We start from the raw sequence: 15,025 nt of genomic DNA, 5'->3' as shown, positions 1-15,025 counted from the left end.
TAATGTAATTATAGCAATGTTAAATATCCCCAGCTGTTCTGAGATATTTGAATCTTAAATCAAGCCTGCCTCTACACATCCTGGGGTGCAGCTGGAGGTCGACACCAAGTGCCACACCAAGGCAGAGCTGCGGGGAGTTCAAGCAAGAACTCTGGGCTCATATCTCCAAGCTTGTTTGTGAGATCTGGGCTTCATCCCAACATCGCTATAAGGACCCCCAACCTGGGCTGTTGGCAGCATTGCCAAAGAAAGCTGTGTTCCTCAACAGGGCTGTGCAGACTTGTAGGTCATAAGCATCTATCCAAACAGGCTTTCAAATCCATGTGCAGGGAGCATAAAGAGATAGTGTAAAATAAACGGTAATAAAGTGAATAAACACACGTCTCACTCCAGAGCCTTTGAGGTTCTTCTATAAATCAAATTCTTGCCATAATTTGCTCTGCGAGGCTGTGCTGAGCAGCAGAATCAAACCTCATCTGCTTTCCTGAGTGGTAGGCTTAGATTTATGGATGTGAGTTCACAGTGGATGCCCATGCCATTTCAAAGTGGGAAAATAATTTTCGTTAGGAGGGGTTCCAAGAGGAGATTAAACCTTTCACTTTCAGAGATCAGAGAATCAACAACTTTCAGATCAGATATGCTGTCGGAACCAGAAGGGGATGGTCAGTGTACGTATTTTGCAAAAAGAGTACACTTGCAGAGGAAGAAATAGACACTGTGGTGATATAAAAGCTTAAGCACAAATATCCTCAGAGTCGATTCCAAGCTTCCCAGTGACATTCAGTGTGACCTTGAGCCACCCAATCTCCCTCTTTGCTTTTTAAATTGGGATCGGGGGACTAAAGAAACCCTAAAAGACTGACCTACCCATATAGCTTTGAGGTGAAAAGTACTTAATTATTCCTGGCTAGAATTGTAACAGTATATAGAAGTCCACACTATTCTTCCAGCGCTTGGAAGTTTTTTCTGCAAAGAAGTGAGAGGGGTCATCATCATAACGGTGATAAAGATGATAGTGACTTTTCACTTTTATCTAGCACCAGCACATCTGTGCTTTTACTTTTAAGACAGTGGTGCTGGTTTCTGTCTCTATACTTAACTTTCATCCACCAGGACTAGACCATACCTGGCTTTCAAGAAATCATTTTTGAATGGATTATTATATTAAGTTTCATGACAGCCCTGCAAGGAAGGAAACAGAATCTCAATGAAGATAAGCTCCTCCCCACCTAACAGCCACCTTGTCAATGGTAGGCAGTCCTGGGAGTCGAACTTGAGTCTGACTCTTGAAGTCACATTCTTCCTACTCCTCTTCTGTTTTCTAGCTGTACTCCTTTCTAGTTGCTGGGGTCCAAATCCCCAGTCTGGCATGAATGTTAAACATGGACAAAATACTCCCACGTGGACTCTTTTTGAACCAAGCTACATGTTTGCTATGGATTCTTTCATTTTCTTGGTTTTAGGATAGACCTTGATCTAAACCTACCCAGCCTGGTTCACTAGGTATAACAGAGAGTGTTTTGTACAACACATGAGGCCTGTATTAATTTTCTGTTGCTGCTGTAACGAATTACCACAGTCTTAGTAGCTTCAAACAGCACAGTTTTATTAGCGTATCATTCTAGGTCAGAAAGCTAAAATCAAGGTTTCAGCAAGGCTGCATTCCTTCTGGAAGTTCTGGGGGAGAATCTGTTTCCTTGCCTTTCAAAGGCTGCCTGCTTTCCTTGGGTTGTGGCCCCTTCCTCCATCTCAAAGTTGTCCATGCAGTGTCTTCAGATCTCTCTCTGACTCCCTGGCCTCAGCTTACACGGTTCCATCTTCTCTGACCCTGACCCTCCTGCTTCTCTGTTACAAGGTCCTTTGTGATTACATGGGGCCCGCTAGGTGGTCAAGGATAATCTTTCCATCTCAAAGCCCTTAATCTGGATTTCCCTGGTGGTCCAGTGGTTAAGAACCTGCAGCAGTGAAGACTAGGTGCAGCCAAAAATAAATAAGCAAATAAAATGTTTTAATATCCTTAACTTAATCACATCTGCAGAGTCCCTTTTGCCTCGGAAGGTAACGTATTCATAGGTTCTGGATATGAGGACCTCTTTGAGGGGCCATTATTCAGCCGACCACATGGCCTTTGCAATTTGGTTTGATGGACACTGGCTTGGCGCATGGCCCCTGTGTGATGCCTGCTGGGATGTGACATTGATGCCAGAACAACAATGCCCCCTTTACGCACTTCCTCTGGGGTTCACTGGGGAACCCAGGACTCCTCCCCCAGGCACCTCCCTTGCTCCACTCCAGGATGCCCATTCTGCGTGTTTTCTTACAGACCCAGTGAGTCAGATGTGACCGAGAAAGCCCATGGGAGCCTCCGTTTCAGCATTCATGGAGCCCAAGCCTCGCCCCTCAAAGTGTGGTCCACGGACTACCAGCATCTACGTCACTTGGAGGCTTGTCAGAAATACAAATCTCAAGTTCCATTCCAGACCTACCAAATCAGGATCTCTGCCATGGGCCCAGGAATCTGAGTATGCTAAATTTTTAGGAAGCATGGGTCTAGAAGCTTCTCTATTCATCCACAGCCAATTGGAATATGCCAGAACAAACCTGCCTGGGAAGGAGGGCAGGCCTCTGGGCAGAAATAAAGAAGGAACCCAAAACCTCATCTTAGCAGCCAGTTTGAGCACTGATTCTTTTCAGCAAGGCATTCAGAAGTCCACTGCCTTTCTCTTAAGAAAATCTTTCAGGGTAGACACTATGCCCCCAAGTCCACCCTGGCCAGGAACAAAGTTGCTACAGAAAGAAGCGGTATACGGGGGCCATAGGAGGACTGCATTCAAAGTTTTTGGCTAATTTCTGTTCCTGTGTCGTGTGACCCTGGGCAAGACACTTCCCTCTCTGAAGTTAGACAGGCTGCTGCTGCTGCTGCTAAGTCGCTTCAGTCGTGTCCGACTCTGTGCGACCCCATAGACGGCAGCCCACCAGGCTCCCCCATCCCTGGGATTCTCCAGGCAAGAACACTGGAGTGGGTTGCCATTGCCTTCTCCAATGCATGAAAGTGAAAAGTGAAAGTGAGGTCGCTCAGTCGTGTCTGACTCTTAGCAACCCCATGGACTGCAGCCCACCAGGCTCCTCCATCCATGGGATTTTCCAGGCAAGGGTACTGGAGTGAGGTGTGATTGTCTTCTCTCTAGACACGCAATAGAGTGCAATAATCACCCTCCATTCTTGCAAGGATAAAATGAGATGGTAATGTATATTACACAGTCCTATCCAGGTATGATCACTGGTTTAGTCACTAAGTCACGTCTGACTCTTGAGACCCCATGGACTGTGTAGTCTGCCAGGTTCCTCTGTGCATGGGATTCTCCAGGCGAGAATACTGGAGTAGGTTGTCATTTCCTTCCCCAAGGTATGATCACTAAAAACCTCTGCTAATTAGAAATGCAGCTTGGACTTGCCTGGTGGTCCACTGGTTACGAATCCATCTGCCAGTGCAGGGGACATGGGTTCAGTCCCTGGTCCAGGAAGATCACACATGCCTTGGAACAACTAAGCCCCTGCACCACAACTACTGAGCCTGCGCCCTAGAGCCTGAGCTCCGCAACGAGAGAAGCCTCTGCAGTGAGAATGAGCACCGCAACTAGAGAGTAAGTAGCCCCCGCTTGCCACGATCAGAGAAAGCCCCCACACAGCAACACACACCCAGTGCAGCCAAAAGATAGATAAATTTAACAAACAAACAAACAAACCAAAAACACCTTAAAAACAGAAATGCAGGTTGATCTAGCCAGAGCTACACTGGGATTTCTTTGTAGGAAAAACTGTGACATAGGGAAAGGAGGGTTGACTTTGGAATTCTAAGATCAGAGTCTATGTCTGTGACCTTGGGTCAGTTACTGAACCTACTCACTTTCTTTATCTGTATCAGGGAAAGAGGAATACTTTTCTGTCTGGTCCGTTGTTGGGCTGGAATAAAATAATGAATATAAAAGGACCTGGCAGAGAGCTCAATAAATGTGTGCAGAATCAGAGGAAACAATTTACTAAGCAAATTAATAGTATAAACAATGGTGTCAGGGGAGATATTTGACATGCTCAGGAGAACAAACTTCCCCAGTGTGTTCATGGCCTCTATTTGTTTTACGACAATTCATGTTCCAATTATGTGTGAGTCATTTGTTTGTTCGTTAGCACAGGTCTGAGCTGGAACTCAATTTGGCAATAGCTGCTTAGCCAGGACTTCAAAGTTATCCATGTCCTTGAAAGAATGAATATGGGAATTTAGTTCAGGTTATGGCTGCATTAAAACATTTGCCTAACTCCTGAGTGAGTTCCCCACCATAGACCTATAATATTTCCATTGGCTACAAGTCCATCATGGATCCTAGGAATGGCTTTTCCTTCTCAGGGTGGCAGGGCTTGGAAACCAGGATCAATTCCAGGGGCTGTACCAACTTGCAGTGAAAGAAATTTTCAGTGAAGGCTTGACTGTGTGGGACACCTTCTATGGAAAGATTTGATCTCACCAGCATCTTTGAGAGTTGGTAGAATGGTGTCATCAAAAAGAATATCAGCTTTCGAGCTGGACTAATCTTCGGTTGAATCTTAACTTTGCTGCCCCTGAGCTATGACTTTGTACCTCTCTGAGCCTCAGTTTCCTCATCTATAAAATGGGTGTCATGATAGTCATTTGATTCTGGTGAAATTGATGTGACCTATTTACATAACAGGTGCCCTGTACAAATCCTGTTGATTGCCTAGTGGCTCAGAGGGTAAAGGATCCGCCTGGAAAGCTGGAGAAGTGGGTTCAATCCTTGGGTCAGAAAGATCCCCTGGAGAAGGGAATGGCAACCCACTTCAATATTCTTGCCTGAAGAATTCTAGACAGAGGATCCTGGCGGGCTATAGTCCATGGGGTCTCAAAGAGTCGGACACGACTGAGCAACTAACACTTTCATACAAATCCTGGGCTAGAGTCTGTCCCCCTTCCTGCATGGGGAGGCACACTCACCTCTGCAGGACAGTTTACTGCAAACAGTGGGTTTGGGCTCATCTTGTGGGCCAGTGCCTGGCAGGCAGGAGATGCTCACTGTGCATCAGTGGGCTGAATCTCTGAGTAGCTGATCCCAGCAAATCACTTAGGAGAACCGAAGTGACTGATGCGCAGACCGAATGGCCTGCACCATTCCTCCAGCCCTTCTCAACTGGACAGACATCTGATTGATGCCTTGATGACCAGCCACAGTGGTCCCCGAACAGCCACTATCAGAATCAGCGTGATGTGGGTCCATTTGGATATCTGCAGACATCTGATTCCCCAAACTGATTTCCCTCAAGTCACATAACTGGGGGAAGTCTTTTCATGTTCCTTGCATAAATGTCTATTTAATCACCATCCTGTCTCTAGCACTCCAATAACATGTACATTTCCCCCCCTTCATCGCGTTTCAGCTCCGCAAAGAAACAAAACGGCTGGCTGAAGAGCTTGGGCCATCTGCAGTAGTTAAGCCCTATTTTCCCCTGACTGCTCACTTGGATGGAGAACTTTGCAGCTAAGTCCCATTAGTCATTTGGCTCCTGCTCTCATTTCACAGAGGAAGCTGCAGAGGCCAAAGTCACATAGGCTGGTCAGGGCAGAATAGAGGCTGCATTGGTCTTCCCAGAAAAACCTCTGCCCCACCAAACCTTCTCCTTCCTCATCCAGCTATGCAGCTATGCCTTTGTGGTCCTGAGGATTTGGGTTCAGATCCCAGCTTTGCTATCTGCTGGCTCTGTGACTTTCAGCTTGACTACAGAACTGCCTAGAGGGGCATGTCCCCCATCAGCCAAATGGCGATGATCACACAACCTTTTAGGGTGATTGTGAAAATTGAGACGGTGTGAAATGTGCTCAGCTTGGGTCTGGCACATCGCACCCGCCCGGTACTATTTGCCTTCGTCCTTCGCTCGAAATGTTCACTGCAAGTAATATGAACGGAAATAGCTCACATTTATTGAGTCCTTACTGGGTTCCAGAAACTCTTCTAAGCATTTGACATGTATTATCTCGTTTATTCCTCTCTCTCTAAAGGCAAAGGTATCTTTCTCTCCTCCCTGAAGCCATCCGTCTTCACAACTATTGGACTGCCTGGCCTAGCACCACTTCAATGGAATTTGCTGATTTTAAGCAACATGTTGCTGAAATGATTTCTTGTTTTCTGTGGCTGGCTTGCAGCAGCCAGCGTGCTTCCTGTGACAAAGTGTGATGAAATCAAATGCTGTTGTCTTGGCTTTTAGTACAGAGGACCGGTCCAAAATCTGCACTCAGGGTTGACTCCTGCAGACGGAGGGAGGGGGGTGCGCAGGGTTAGGCAATGGGGGGCAGGGGGCAGGGAAGGCCGGAATTCTCCTGATGGAGTTAGGAAAGGGGGTGACAGCTGGATGGGGGTTGGGACCAGATGAGATCTCCCTCTGTCAGCGTGACAGCCAGCAATGAAAGAAGTCAGAGATTTTGCTACAGAGTTCAGAAACTTAGTGTGGCTTCCAGGTGTTCATCACACCTTTGCATTGTCCTTATTGTTGCTGTTGTGTAGTTGCCAAGCGGTGTCTGACTCTTTGCGACCCCATGGACTACGGCACACCCGGCTTCCCTCTCCCTCTCCATCTCCCAGAATTTGCCCAAATTTGTGTCCATTGAATAGGTGCGTTGTTACTATTCCCCCGACTCATCACATCCAGCCCCAACCCCCAAGCCCTGTGCACAGCTTTGAGACACACTCAGCCCCAGAAAGGACGTGTCCAATCTCATCCTCTCATGTCTCCGTTCTCCCCATTCGCAAAAAGTGCCCCCTCTCCATGAAGCCCTGTTTCTCTCCTTCTCTACCTTGGAACTCCTACTGATCCCTCCAGACTCAGCTCCGACGTCACCTCCTCCCAGAAGCCCATAGAGATCCCCAGTCTGCTCTGGGTACTCCTTCTGAGCCCACGCAGCACCTCTGGACTCCTGGCATCTGTGGCTGTTATCTCTTTCCTCCACAACACTGCAGGTTCACGGAGGACACATCCCATGCCTTATTTAATGCCATATCCCCAGCAGCGAGTTCAGAGCATGACAAACAGTTAACACTTAGTATACATTGGGTGTTGGAATGAATGAACCAGGAAACGAGCACATCGCCACTCAGGTAACTGCTCTTGATAAGAGGTGATAATGATATTGATCATAATTAATAACTACTACCACGAGACACAAAGACTGTGCCTATCTCTTTATCAGATTATAACAACAGCTCTTGAATACTGAGCTCCTATGCTGTTCAGGCAGGGGCTGGTAACTGCATACCTATTATTTTCTTCCCAGCTTTCAGGGGCTTAGCGAGGGAGGCACGCAGCTAAAAAGGGACAGAGCCAAAGCCTTAAACTGAGGTCTGCCTGGACGCTTCCCCTGACCCTTGCCTCCTCCCAGAGAACATCACTGCTTCTTATCATTGGGCCCTGACTGGCCTCTGTCTACAGCTGTTCCCAGACCCTCAGGCCCTCCTCCGAGGCCCCGTGCCCCAGAGCCTGGCTTCATTGTTCCGCGTCCTGTCCAATTACTGGGGAAGGCTGGTCTCCCCGCCCCCAGGAAAGCCCAGAGCAGCCAGAGTGTTCAGAGCCCAAGGTCCATGGCAGAAGCCAGGGAAGTCACACGGACATTTGGAAGTGGAGCTGCTTTGTCTGACCACTGAGTGATTTACCGTTTCGCAGCTGTGACAAACATAGAGAGGAGCTGCATGTAACTACATCCTGAATGGCCTGCGGACTAAAACCCAAAAGACACCCCCACAACCCTCTGATCTCCCCTGTCGAGCTTATTTCTAGAGACTGAGGCTAACGGGATGGAATGAGATATTGGGGGCACATCTCCCCACTGGTCCCCCTGGAAGCTCATCCCTCACCTGGGCCACTTAGGGCTTGGAACCCCAGGTACCTTGGCATCCTTACTCTCTCTGCTCCCCAGAGTAATAAATGCCCCAAAATTGACTGGGCATTTCCTCATTAGAAAGGCATTCCACTGGTATTCCCTGGAGAAATTAACCCAGGAATCCTGGAAAACAATGAGAAGTCTTGAGGTTACCTGGGGAAGGTCTTCACTCCCCAAACCATTCCTGAGTGCTTAACATGCATATCAGGTCTGTGTTGGGGGCTGGAGACGTCAGGGAAATCAGATCTGATTCCTGCTCGAGTCCGGGCAGTGTGTGTGAGGGGGAAGTGTGGTGATACTCACGCATGTGAGGACTGACATCTAAACGGGAGGCAGAGGGCAAAAGAGAGAAAGGTATCCGTTTCGGTGAGAAGCGGAGGTGGTGAGTGGTCAGGGAAGGCTTCAAAAGAGAGGAAACCCCAGGGCTGGAGGCTGAAGGATGACGGGGCATCCCCAGATCACCCTACGCACTTACGGTAGCAGAGGAAGCAGTCCAGCTGTTGTCAGCTGTTCAGCAGAGCTTGGGCACGTGGTACTAGAGAGAGCATGGCCAGAGATAAGGCAGGGCCCAGGTTCAGGGCCTGAGGAACCAGGACCTAGGACAGGTGAGTCACCGAAGGGTTTGAAGAAATGGGATGCTATGCTCTGAGTGGAACCTTAGAAAGACTGCTCTGACTATAGTGCTAAGGGTGGATGCAGAGGGCAGGGAGCATAAGCTGGAGGCCACAGACCAGTGAGGAGGCTGATGCCCTTTAAAGGCGGCATTTTTGTGGGGACCCAGCACAGTCTGAAGAGTGCCCATCTCACACATACCTATGTGCATGCTCATTCATTCAACTGTATCCAACTCTTTGCGACCCCATGGATTATAGCCAGCCAGGCTTCTCTGTCCATGGAATTCTCCACGCAAGAATACTGGAGTGGGTTGCCATGCCCTCCTCAAGGGGATCTTTCTCACCCAAGGACTGAACTCACATCTCCTGCACTGGCAGGCGGCTTCTTTACCATTGAGCCACCTGGGAGGCCCATATCAGAGAATGTGATGTCTGTACTATTGTTACCACCACTAGATGGAGCAGGAAATTAAAGACCAGAGAGATTAAGTTACCTGTCCAAGGGCACACAGCAAGTGGTCATCTCAGGATTTGAGCCATCAGTTCAGCCTGAGAGTTCATGCTCTTAACCACTACACTATAGCGTTCCTTCGTCAGAGCCGACCAAGGCTTGCGGCAGGGTAGAGTGGTTAAAGAAAGGATTCCTTAACGGGCCCACCAACCGTATATTAAGGGCTCCCCTGAAATAGCTTCTGGCCTCCATGGAGAGAGGGGTGCAATCTTTAATCCTGAGGCCCCTGGAGAAAAACTACAGCATGAAATGTGAAGGCGCTGAAAACTCCCAGGGCAGTGCCATAATATGAAGCCACTAGGGGTCACTTGAGTCCCCAGGAACACATACCTTTGGAGGTATGGAAGCAACAATTTGGTTTAGGTGGGTGTGGGCCTGCAAAGTCTTGAGACACAGGAAGGCAGGGTACGGGTGGTCACAGAAGGGTGTGCCCCAGTGAGAAGAACCCGATTTTCATCAACGCAGGGCCATTCCTGCCAGGGAGACTGAGGTCAGATGACTCCGGCAGGCACTGGGTGCTCTGTAGACCCCTATCAAGTGGCCAAGGCCATGACCCCCTGCAGGGGGCCAGTTTCCACTCTCCCAGCCATGCGCCCAGAAGGGACAGGATTTGGAGGTGGCTGAGGGCTAGAGTCCCACCCAGGGATCCTCTGATAGAAGGGAGGCCCGGGGTCAGAGAGGAAGGTTCCATGTGGCTTCTGTGTGTGTGTCTGGTGGTATACAAAGTTGGACTTTGAGCTTGCTGACTCTGGGCTTTGGACTGCATTTAATGCCTCCAATCCCTCATCTTTAACATGGGAATAAAACTCTGCCAAAGCAGGGTCGTGGTAAATGTCAAAAGTGAATCCTGGCGGTTAGCCCGCGAGCCAGGCTTTGTAAAGCCATCATCAGATGTGCTGAGTTTTCCAGGTGTTGTATAGCTTGGAACTGGAGCTGCTGATACTTGAATGTAACAGTGAACTTCAGTCTAACTCTAGGGGCTGCTAGCTAGTGGTCAGCCAAAGAACAACACAATAAGCTCCTACATACAAACAAGCTCTGTTCCAAGAACATGTCCATGTGTCCAATTTGTAAGTCCAACAAAGTCAGCCTAGGTACCCAACTAACACGATTGGCTGTATGGTACCATACTGTAACAGGTTTATAATATTTTTCACACAAATAATACATTAAAAAAACAAACAAAAAATAAAACATTTTTCATCTTACAGCACAGTACCCTGAAAAGTACAGTAGTACCAACTACATCACCGCTGCTTTTATGCTTATTTCCAGACATCCTGGGCTTGAAATAAAGATGTTGTACTACTGTCTTCTATACAATACTGGACAGTAAAGTACACAAAAGCACAGCCACTTGGGGAGGATGCACGCATGTGACAATGTACTCCAGACACATGAACTAACTTATGTGATTGGACAGGCAAAGGTAGGTTTGCATCTTCGAAAGTTCGCAACTTGAAGGTTCATATGTAAGGTACTTACTGTACACAATAAAGGATCATGACCTTCCTTCCTCTATCTTTGTTAGATGGAACTCAGAATTGTATTTAAAGTCTGGGTGAAGTCACTTAGGAACATATGTTAACAGCACCTCCTGCTTGCTAAGGCGGGGGAACCCTGAAGTAGGTATTCTTTTAAAGCAAGCTGAAAAGCTCAGGAAACAAGGGATCTTTTGGGAGCGAATAATTCACAGCTTAAAGCAAAACAAAGAGAGTAAGACTGAGGCCAGGGTCACCATCCTAGACCAGGACTGGGCCAATCAGCCGATCAGAGGCCTGGCCTGATGGGCATCTGTGCCAACACCTGTTGGAAGCAAAGCATCTCTTTACTATCCTAAAAAAAAAGCACTGTTAGAGATGAGACGGTCAGGAGGAATGCCTAAAGCTGGTAAAAATCACCATCAGAACATTATGAACAAACTGCACACACCTACATTCCCAGCACTGGTGGCAAAGCCCAACCCCCCTGAAGGGGCATTTACACACGAATGGCTGGACAGGCTGGTGCCACGCTGAGGCTTGGCACCACAACTCCTAGGCAGACCGCACAAGGCAGATACCTTCTGTCTGACAGCTGCCTTATCCAGACTCCAGCATGGGAGAACCGGCACAACAAAACGTTTACAAACCCTTCAATATCCACTGAGCACAGCTTCAATATCTCTGCCATGCTGCTTTCCTCACTGCAGGGCGTTGGCTCCCCTAGAGGGACAGACCCATTCTCACACCTCGTGGGGTCAAGGGGCCCCATGGCGCCCACCACGGCTCCGTTTCCAGATTGCTTCTGACACAAGCTCGTTTAAAAAGTACCAGAAGGGGCTGCTGCCTCTCCCACCAACCTAGGTACAGCTTCATCCTCCGCTGGTATTCTGGGGGTTTCCTCCAAAGTCTCCCAAATTGGAAGTGTTTGGGAACTCTCGAGTCATAAGCTACTTGGAGTCCCCAGTGAGCTTAGGGGCTCTACCTGATTCTTGCTGATATTTAAAGAGATTCCTATTGAGTTTCCCAAAGAGAACAAGCCCACACGTCAGACAGGCTTCTCTATCTTCCCATCCCTTCACCCCAGACACGGAGTAGCTACGCGGAGTACTGTGGATGCTGGGGTGGGGGGTGGGGGTGAGGCCTGGAAGAAGGGGGCCTGGTATTCCCAGAGGGGGTTTGGGTGCAAAGAGAGAGGCCGGAACAAGGGAGCCAGGCGACTCCTGCTGCAGTGACGTCCGAGTTCCCATAACCTGGAGAAGATGCGGAGGACCTAAGACTGGGTTCTGCCCGGGGCCTCTTGGGCTGATGTCACCTCCAGGGGCCTGGGGTCCAGCCAGCCCCCAGGCTGGGGAAGAGCTGCCAGACCCCGGGGCTGGGGAAAGTGGGGGCGGGTTCGCGCGGAGGGCCACTCACGGAGGAGAAGTTGTGCGGCCCGCAGAGCTCGCCGCGGTACTTGCAGGAGAGCAGCATGTCCTCGAGCTGGTGGCCCAGGCGGTCCATGAAGGCGGCGCTGATGCCCTCGAAGTGGCGGGGAGGCAGGAAGAGGCGGAAGTCGGCCAGCTTGCGGAACCACTGGCGGCGCGGCTCGTCCCCCCGCAGCAGCTCGCTGACCAGCGGGCGCGCCGTGCGGTTGGGCAGCAGCAGCCCGAGCCAGTGGCCGGCGTAGTAGAGGTCCCCCTTGGAGAGGCGCGGGAAACGCAGCGGGTTGTTGTTGCACACGGTGACGGCGGGGAAGGGCAGCTGGCGGCTCCACTCGCGGTGCACACGCGTGTGCGACGGGAAGCTGAGCCAGTAGAGCAGGCGGTTCGAGGACCAGGACAGCAGCAAGCCGAGGGACGTGCAGAAGGCCAGCACCCAGAGCGCCCGCCGCTGGAAGGAGCCCCCGGGCGCCGCGCGCCCCGCGCACATGTGCCGCAGCCCGTGCAGTTTAGCGCGGCTCAGCGGCGGCCGCCCCCTGCGGGCGCCCCCCGGCCCCTGCAGCGCTCGCTCGCGCTCGCCGCCCCGGCCGCCCCCGGGCTGCCCGGCCGCCGCCACCGCCGCGGGCGCCGGTTCCTCGCGGGCCATGCGGAAGCGTCCCGGGCCGGTGAGTGCGGCCGCGGGCCGCCCGGCTCCGCCGCTCCGGCTCATTCATTCAGTCCGCGCGGCTGGCGGCAGCGGCGGCGGCCCCGGCCGGGCGGAGCCGCCATGGAAGTCCGCAGCAGTGCTGGAAGCAGCAGCGGCAGCCGCCGCGCGCAGCCCGCGCCAGGGAAGCGTGCGCCCGAAAGGAGCTCCGGTGGCGCGGCATGCCCGCCCGGCGCCGCCACCGCCGCCTCCGCGGGCGTCCGCCCGGGACCGAGCCCGCCTCGGCCCGCCGCCCCTGGCACGGGCCTTCCCGAGCGCCTCCCAGGCTCTCCTGGCTCCGAGTCCTCCTGAGGATGCCCGACGCCGGCCACTACCTTTGGAGCGGCCCCGCTGGGCGCCGCCTCTCCGGTCCCTGGGTGCTGCACCCGCGTCCCCTTGTCCTGGACCTCGGGGTACCCTGAGCTGAGTCCCTCCGGGCTCCGCCTAACCCCAGCTTTTACGCTGGTCCCGGGAGAGCAGCCACTCGGCCACCATGCCTGATTCGGACATCCCCAAGGGCCCCCCGCCGGTGGCCCGCGGTGCTGGGACACGGTGGGGAGAAGGTGCCGGGGGACGAGCGCCCCCAGAGGCTCGCGGCCGCTCCTGGCTGGGCGGGTGGGGTGGGTGTGTACCGGGAGGAGCGGTCGCCCTGCTGGCCCTCTTTCCCTTTCCTCCGGGACCCTCCTAACTGCTCCTCCGGCTGCGCTCGGTGAAGACCTGCTAAGGCTCCCCCGAGTCCTGCGCCGCCCGCGTCCTGCGTTGCAATGTGACCGCCCTCGCCCGGGGCTGGGGGCGTCTCAGGGTCCCGCCGGAGGCTGCCGGCCGACGGGCTCCTTCAAAGCTGCTGGCCAAAGGGAAGTGTCGCTTCTCTCCCCCGCACGGCTCTGCGAAGTGCCTCGAATCTCCAGAAGAGCCCGATCTCGCCGTTCCTCGCCTCTTCTTTCTCCTGCCCCGGTGCTCCAGGAGCTGGGGACTGCGGAGCCCCGGCTACTCCTCTCGGGGGTGACCCGGACTCGCTGCTCCGCGCGCCCGGCTCCTCTGGAGACTCTCAGCCCAGCGGTGGCGGCCGCGCCGGCTGCGCTCGCCTCCCGCCTGCCCGGCCCTCCTCGGGGCCCCCGGGCGAACTTGGGCAGCGGCCGCGCGACGCTGGCGCGGCTGGGTTTCCAGCACCTGCTCCTCGGCTCGCCGGCCCGGCGGCTCCGGGCAGGCGGGAGGGGCGGCGGCGGCGAGCGCCGTGCGCTCTCGGAGACGCGGTGCTGACGCGCGCGGCTCCTCCTCGCTGCATTTTAATTCCTGGCCACTGTGGCCGCTGCACACCGAGCGGGAAGCCTCTTGCCAGAGCCGGCCGGGTGGGGGATGCGCTGCACAGATGTGCCGGGTTGTGCGGGGCTGGCGGGAGAGACGCGGAGTAGCAACCTTGCGTGTCTGTGGGCCGTGTGTGGATGAGTGTGAGGCCACGTCTCACTGTGTCGGGTGGGCTGTCGAGAACCCGAAGCCGCTGTCTAATGTGGGCCTTTGAGCAAGTGTGTGAGTGGGGTGTCAGGCGCTGAGTGTGGGTAGGATATGCGTGTGTACGTGTGAACGGGCATCTCGGTGTATCTGGTGGATGTGGGTTTATTTTTGCAGATGCTGTACTGTGGCTATTTGAGTACGTGTGTTTTGTGTGTAGGATAGAGGGCTGGTGTGTATGCTCTACTTGGGTGGACCGTTTGCATTTAGCGGGTGGTGAGTGCCAAGTGTGTTGATGTGTGGGTGGATATCAGCAGCTTCTGGACGTGGTGTGTAGTTGGTGTGTGGCATGTGTGTGGTGTGTAAGACGAGTATGTGTGTTGGGCTGCTAGGAGCAGTCCCTGCGTCTCTGGCAGATTGGGCCCAGCAGGGGCAACCCTGCCTTTTAGGAGCTTCTGGTGTCCCCTCTTAGCCACTTCCCTGGGGAGCTCTGCTGCTTACCCCTGACTGCAGCCCACCACGCACAGCCTCCCTGGATGAGCGGGAGGGGGAGAGTGACTTCGGAGGACCGGAGACTCCCAGGATGCCATTCTCACAGCAGGGTTCCTACAGTTGCTTAATGATGATGTCTTTCTTCCCTCCTGGGCAGGCTCAAGGTCTTCCACTAACCTCTGGGCACTTTGGACACTTTCATTCAGCTTTTTAATTAATCAATTAAAGTCTTTATTGGATGTGTTACAATTTTGCTTCTGTTTTATGTTTTGGTGGGTTTTTTTTTTTTTTTTGGCCCTGAGGCTTGTGGGGTCTCAGCTCCCCGACCAGGAATCTAACCTGTACTCCCTACATTGGAAAGCGAAGTCTTAACTGCTGGACTGCCAGGGAAGTCCCTCGCTTTTTAAAATGTTCCATCTTGGCGTGTCTCATTCAC

General features: G+C 52.6%; 1 protein-coding gene across 1 annotated transcript in view; it reads right to left on the bottom strand.

The window, feature by feature from the left end:
• Positions 1 to 13,925, bottom strand: part of LOC101120341 (acid-sensing ion channel 2) — a 296,516-nt gene extending 282,591 nt beyond the window's left edge. Inside the window, exon 1 of the mRNA XM_027975288.3 lies at positions 11,962 to 13,925. Coding sequence (XP_027831089.1) covers positions 11,962 to 12,675 — 714 coding nt within the window. The 5' untranslated portion in view covers positions 12,676 to 13,925. The remainder of the gene's footprint in view (positions 1 to 11,961) is intronic.
• Between the last annotated feature and the right edge of the window lie 1,100 nt (positions 13,926 to 15,025).

This window comes from Ovis aries, chromosome 11 (genome assembly GCF_016772045.2).
Source record: "Ovis aries strain OAR_USU_Benz2616 breed Rambouillet chromosome 11, ARS-UI_Ramb_v3.0, whole genome shotgun sequence".
Taxonomy (NCBI): Eukaryota; Metazoa; Chordata; class Mammalia; order Artiodactyla; family Bovidae; genus Ovis; species Ovis aries.
The sequence above is the reverse complement of the archived record's forward strand: the minus strand, read 5'-3'. Positions and strand labels throughout refer to the sequence as shown.